The sequence below is a fragment of the Aethina tumida genome, chromosome 5, assembly GCF_024364675.1.
Source record: "Aethina tumida isolate Nest 87 chromosome 5, icAetTumi1.1, whole genome shotgun sequence".
NCBI lineage: Eukaryota > Metazoa > Arthropoda > Insecta > Coleoptera > Nitidulidae > Aethina > Aethina tumida.
In genome coordinates this window covers 4,218,603-4,224,631 of record NC_065439.1, presented here as the reverse complement: position 1 = coordinate 4,224,631, position 6,029 = coordinate 4,218,603, and the positions used below count along the sequence as shown (strand labels likewise).

Sequence of the window (6,029 nt, the reverse complement as noted above, 5' to 3'; positions counted from 1 at the left end):
CAATTCTTAACTTACATTCTTTTTTTATGGCGAACAAAAGAAATACACAACTCGTCAAACTAATAATTCTGCTTTTTATTTAACTGAACTAACTTACTGAACTGAGAATCTCAGTCATATCCTTGTCCGAACGCAACATCAATTCACACAAAATAATTTGATATTCTCATTTCTTCGGGTTTATTGGTCGACGATTCTTGCAATTATTTCCTTATTAGTCGTTAGTATCTTCAGAACTCTAACTTGGTTAATGTGATGTGTCTTCAACATCTGTCAAGATACGTCATTTTTCATTATACTCATCTCAAAACATAAAATTTATAATTTCGATACATCACTTTCGTCATTGTTTCTAATGAAAACATCAAATTATGAACATTTATTTGCTAAAGCATTTTTTTCAAAATCATGCTTTCTAAATCATGCAAACTAAAAGAAACACATCAATAATTAACAACATATTGGGCTATCATGTTTAATTACAATCAACAAAATCATCCTACAATCATTTATGGAGATAGGCATAATGTTGATTGCGGTGGCGTTGCATTCACTTTTGGAGCATGTCCGAATATTCAAATGTAAGTTTAATACAAAATCTCTTATTTGTTTTTACTTATATTTAACTTTCACGTATTATTTTAATTATTTTAGGCCCAAAGCTGCAACTATTTACCCTCCAGTAATACATGACCCAAATGCTCAACAGCAAGCTTTTCAAAATATTCATAAAGACTGTTTAGACTTGTTAAAAATAGGTTCATTTCTCAAAAATAATAAATGTGAATACAAACTAAATTACAATAAAAAATCATCAACTTCTGATTTGTTGGCGAGCTCGAGTCAAATACAGAAATCTGGTGGATATATTAATATATACAATTTTTATTAAAACTAACTAACTAACTGATATACATTTTAGAAGGCATGCCAGATTTTAAAAATATTTCAGGTATTTGCAAAATTGATGTATGTTTTGACAATATAAACTGCTCCGATTTTAACGTAATTAAAAAAACCTTTATCTTCTTCTACAAATTCAAATAATATTGATATTTAAACTTTTCAGCGAAGACGAATACCAAAGGTCAAAACGGAACAGATCAAAAATGACCACATATACGATGTATTAAATGAGGAAAAGCATCGTGATGAAAAATGTGTGAAATTTGCTGATGTTCAAATGAACACTGATTCAGATAAAAATACTTTAAAACTTTGTACATGTGACAGCGAAAATAAAGAAAGAAATGAAACTAAATTAAATATTTGTTGTTGCCAGAAACAAGAAAAATTTACAAATAAATTAGAAATTTTAAAGGCTGACAACAAATGTATGTTAATTAAGCACGCCATTAATGAGAATAATACTGAGTATGTGATACTTGAATCTTGTCATATGTGTTCTGGTCTAAATATAAAAATGTTAGACGACAAATTGAAAGAAAAATTAATTTGTTCTACTTGTGGTTGTTTCAAAATTAGCCAAACAGAACGGTTTCAAAAAGAAAACAACAACAGTAACAACAATAATACTGCTAATAATAATGATAAAAAAGATGAAGCGACTTGTTCTACTTGCGGTTGTTTGAAGATTTGTGAGCCAGACCAGAATCAAAGAGAGAACAACAATAACACCGACAATAACAACAACAGTAACATCAACAATAATAAAAATAATAATAATGGTAATAAGAAGGAAGAAGGCACGTTAACTGATTGTACAGGTTTAAAAAATCACCCATAAAATCTTCAAGAATTATATTTAATTATGGTGTATTTTAATTCAGATAAAAAGATGGTAAACCAAAGTACGTCTTATTCAGAATCAAGTGTTTCAAACAAGAATGATGACGACGAAGATGAATGTTGTTGCCATCAGAAAAGAAATAGAAGAAAAAAACAAAGAACTAGAGGTAGACCCAAAAAAAATAAAAAAAGTAAGAATAGATCCAGATCCAAGTTATGGTCCCGTAAAGCTGCGGATGAATGGGAAGATGTGGAAATGGCTAGTGGAAGCGAATCGGAAAACAGAGACAAAATGAACCGACAATTAATGAAAAATTCACAGAATTTCGATGAAAGTAATTGAAATATTAATGTTATTTTCTTAGTTGAAGCCCATTTGTTTTTTAAAGTGATATTGAAAATACATTATGGATAATGAAAATGTGATCGTTATTTGTTACATATGTGAGGAAACATTTATATTGGCAATGGCAAAGGCATTGCATATGTTATAATTAAACACTATACATTATTTTTTGCCAGACAATTCTGGAATTAGATAGATCAACCTTTAAATATCTCAGGAGTTGCATGCTTGGTAAAATAATAATAAAATACCTACCGTTTTCTAATCAAATAACTTATAAAATTACAAGAAACACAATTGTATTTATACAAATTATGTGTGACAATTTTGTCACTTCAATTCTATAAACAAATCTACATTAAATTAATTTTGACTTTTGACAAACATATTTTTCACAATGTCCTACGAAAAATTTACTACACCAAAATTTGAACAACTCGATCAAACCATTGATTTGTGGATATCTGATATAAATGAATGGGATAATCTTTTTTTACGTCAACATGAAGATTTAGATGATACAGAAAAGAAAATTTCATCAAATGATACTCAGGTAATACCCATTCCTACGTAAATCATTTACAAAATAGAGAATTGTTTTAGCTTTATACAATATGTGATCAAATAAATGCTCTAAAAATCTGTCAAAAACTGGTGGAAGATGACATTAAATATATTAAAAAAATTCAAACAATTTTGGATGAAAAAATATCAATACTGGAACAAATAGACAGGTGTTCTTGTGCAGACCTCTTTAGATTTAAATTGTAAGCTAAACATTACAAGAGTAATCAGTAAATGATTTATTATAATTTAAGATATTCCACTGCTGAGAAAATTTATGTCCAATTAAATAACTGCGACGAATTAATTAGCAAATATTGTGAAAAGAAAGACAACATGTCCTGTCAATATGTTAGTCTCACATGATACACATATTTATTAGTAACAATTTTTACTGTTGCAGTTCGAACCATTTGCACGTGCCATGGAAACTAATTTGAGTAAACTCGAAGATTTGGAAAAAAATATTTGCCATTTAGAAAAAAAAATAAACGAAACGGAAATGTTGAAGTATTACACATTACATAAACTTAAACTGAAAGAAAACAAATTGGTGTAGTGAATTTTCGTCTACGATCATTTATTTTGGGAATGTAAAAAGTGCTTGTGAAAAAGTTACAAATAAATAATAAATTACTGTTGCAAATTGGTTATTTCTTTGGCTAAATTTGCATCTCGTCTTCTTAAATTAGAAGACATTAACAAAACTAACAAGGACATAACAAATATCACAACAATACATGTCACTATGCTGTACATATACCCTATGCTGTCGAATAAAACTTCCATTATAAGGGTATTGATTATAGCAAATATATAAATTGATGCATTCAAAATGCAACAGCTGAGAGATTCGGGAATTGGATAGGACGCTTCTATGGAATATTCAAATCCTATCACTAGGGTGCTTGCCAAGAAAAACCTAAAACAGAAATTTTAACAAGGGAAAAGATCAATTTAATTTACTTCTACCCAAATCCTGGTATAGCAATGAACGTGCCAACCCTTGACTTGTTCTCAAACACCACCAATACGCAAATTAGGGAGATCGACGAAGCCAGAAGAGTTAGGAACGTAACTCTCCTAAAAAGTATTAATATAAATATTTATAAACGAGGCAAATTGAGATTTACTTGAATTGGTGAGTTTTGTCCAAGATGAGACCAAAGATAAGGCTTCCAATACATCCACCAGTTATAATGGCAATGGAGGCGATGATGCCGGCATCTCTTCCGTTTTTCTAAAACATTTCAAATTCTATTCAAGACGTACAGTTAAAAAATTTGGCAATTACTTCATTAATATTACTTACGTACATACATACGTGTATGATTTATAAATGTATATAATTAATACTTACAGGAAAGTATTCTGTATAAAGACTGTTAAGAACAATGCCAAAAGCGTTCCATAATCCGTTACTCATCCCAAAACAGATTATGATTATCAAGAAATCTTTGTTCCTAAGTAATTTCTTTAAAGACACCCATAGTTCCTTAAAGTTAAACTCTTGTGTCAAGTTTAATTGTGACAAGCTGGGCGGAACTTCTGGTTTTGACCTGAAAACTAACGTCATGTTTAGGATTGATGTGTAGTGAAGTCAGAATTGTTTTACATAAAATTACGATTCCTAATGTAACGCCTGAAAAAACTGCGTGGAAGATTAACATTGTCATTAGTCCGTTGGCGACTTCGTCGTCGGTACCATCTTTTACCATTAATGTTGGAAGTATGCTACCCAAAGCCGCTCCTACAATATTCAATAACTTATTCAAGGAGAATTTAATTGATTGGAGATTACCAAACTGTGTTCCTAAGATTGCCAGAGCACAAGCAGTGGACACTTCTTCTGCTCCGAACCACATTGCTGCAAACTTGGAAGGAATTGTTATCATGTAGACTTGGCCAATTGCACACAAACCCTGTCCAATTATTACTAAATAAAATTTATCCTTAGGAGTTGACAACAGCTTTACCAAATTACCCATTAGGGTGAGACTTGTACTTGTTATAGCCGTCACTTTCATGCTCTAAAAATTATTGATAACAGATTTACATTTGAAACACTTTGGGACATTTGAGATGCTTACGTATTTTTCTATTAAATAGCTTATGGGTAAAAATGCCAAAAGATACATTATAAAGAAAATTAATCCAGAAATGTCCACCGCAAAACTATCAACACCATAATATCTGAAATTAAGTCAAAATAAGAATGTTGTTAAGAAAAAAGAAGTAAGAAATACTTACTTAGTTATAATATCAGCTATAATGGAGTACTCCAAAAATTGTACAAAATTATTGATGGTAAATAAACAGAAAATACTTAACATCACCCATCGGTACTTGTAAACTTTAATTTCAGGAGATTCTGGAGCCAAATTGTCTCTTGATTCGGTTTCCATTATACTTTCAAATCTATCACCATATTCTAAAATAGAAATTATTTCTGTTTAAATACAAAAGAATGATTTAATCTGTGCAATAAAAATAAGGTAAACATAGATTTGACTTTGATAAGACTAATTATACACACTTGAGTGTTTTTCATCCATATCATAATAGATGATTATTATAAGTTTTCTTGACTTAATAATAAACCCATCATCCTTTGATAATACAACATTTAATTTTTATAATAAGTTTTAAAATAAGTGGATGAAAATTCCAAGGCAACCATGGTAGTGGATATGTGAAAGTGAAGATATACGTACCAATCTACATAAGTGAGTTCACAAGTTGATATTGACATTTATAAATCTGAGCCTCGTTGTGAATCACAATAACATTGAATTATTATTACCGAATTACACAGCGCACCGTTGGTCAACGTTTAATCATCATTTGTCGTACCATGACTGTTGTTCATTTCGTTTATTAAAACACCATCGGTTTAACAAGGTCACGATTTCATTTTAAATAATTCTACTTTTATGCAACTGCTTGCTTACCTTTTCGTTTAATTTTATCAGTAATGGTATTGCAAACATTTATGCGTTTTTAATTAATGATAACATTCCCGGAACTTATGTTAGATATAACGTTTTGTGAATCATGGTAAATTTTATTATTATGAAGGTTTAGTATAAAATTTCTCATGATATACAAATTAATTTGAAAATAAACATTATCTAGTGAATTTTAGAATTATGAACATTGTTTTAAATTAACCATAACGTTGTTTTTATATTATCAACAAATTATTAAGTTAATATTATTATTATTTCATAAATATAAAATTAATTTTTTATACTATATCTTATTATTTAAATGATTGAAAATATTGTGATTAGAAGCATTTAAAAATTTAAATAATTTAGTAATAAGATAAACTAATTCGAAATTGATATACCTCGATAATAATGTATAT

The 6,029-nt window shown here is 29.2% G+C and overlaps 2 protein-coding genes across 4 annotated transcripts; one reads left to right on the top strand and one right to left on the bottom strand.

Moving 5' to 3' along the window:
- The first annotated feature begins 343 nt into the window (after nucleotides 1-343).
- LOC109600325 (probable serine/threonine-protein kinase DDB_G0283337) lies at nucleotides 344-3,280 on the top strand. Of its 3 annotated transcripts, XM_049967830.1 has the most exons (9): nucleotides 344-581; nucleotides 655-860; nucleotides 923-1,005; nucleotides 1,070-1,727; nucleotides 1,791-2,084; nucleotides 2,139-2,648; nucleotides 2,699-2,862; nucleotides 2,914-3,010; nucleotides 3,063-3,280. In XM_049967830.1, exons 1-6 carry the CDS (start codon nucleotides 472-474, stop codon nucleotides 2,162-2,164), a joined length of 1,377 nt encoding a protein of 458 aa, XP_049823787.1. In that variant the 5' UTR covers nucleotides 344-471; the 3' UTR covers nucleotides 2,165-2,648; nucleotides 2,699-2,862; nucleotides 2,914-3,010; nucleotides 3,063-3,280. The 3 variants fall into 3 exon arrangements, 1 of the variants encoding a protein (XP_049823787.1); XR_007548156.1 differs by having other exon boundaries at nucleotides 923-952; nucleotides 1,791-2,648; XR_007548155.1 differs by having other exon boundaries at nucleotides 655-952; nucleotides 1,791-2,648.
- LOC109600324 (uncharacterized MFS-type transporter C09D4.1) lies at nucleotides 3,214-5,531 on the bottom strand. Its single transcript, XM_020016464.2, has 9 exons — nucleotides 5,374-5,531; nucleotides 4,910-5,090; nucleotides 4,750-4,852; nucleotides 4,461-4,689; nucleotides 4,275-4,409; nucleotides 4,020-4,225; nucleotides 3,793-3,899; nucleotides 3,632-3,742; nucleotides 3,214-3,581 (listed from the first exon to the last, which is right to left on the bottom strand). Exons 2-9 carry the CDS (start codon nucleotides 5,062-5,064, stop codon nucleotides 3,293-3,295), a joined length of 1,335 nt encoding a protein of 444 aa, XP_019872023.1. The 5' UTR covers nucleotides 5,065-5,090; nucleotides 5,374-5,531; the 3' UTR covers nucleotides 3,214-3,292.
- Between the last annotated feature and the right edge of the window lie 498 nt (nucleotides 5,532-6,029).

Excerpts from the sequence above, each read along its gene's own strand:
- LOC109600324 (XM_020016464.2), bottom strand. The coding sequence starts at position 5,064 with ATGGAAACCGAATCAAGAGACAATTTGGCTCCAGAATCTCCTGAAATT. Across the intron at positions 4,690-4,749 it reads GCTATTTAATAGAAAAATAC|AGCATGAAAGTGACGGCTAT; the intron begins GTAAGCATCTCA and ends AATAATTTTTAG. Across the intron at positions 3,582-3,631 it reads ATTGCTATACCAGGATTTGG|GTTTTTCTTGGCAAGCACCC; the intron begins GTAGAAGTAAAT and ends TTTCTGTTTTAG.
- LOC109600325 (XM_049967830.1), top strand. The coding sequence starts at position 472 with ATGTTTAATTACAATCAACAAAATCATCCTACAATCATTTATGGAGAT. Across the intron at positions 582-654 it reads GCATGTCCGAATATTCAAAT|GCCCAAAGCTGCAACTATTT; the intron begins GTAAGTTTAATA and ends TAATTATTTTAG. Across the intron at positions 861-922 it reads GAGTCAAATACAGAAATCTG|AAGGCATGCCAGATTTTAAA; the intron begins GTGGATATATTA and ends TATACATTTTAG.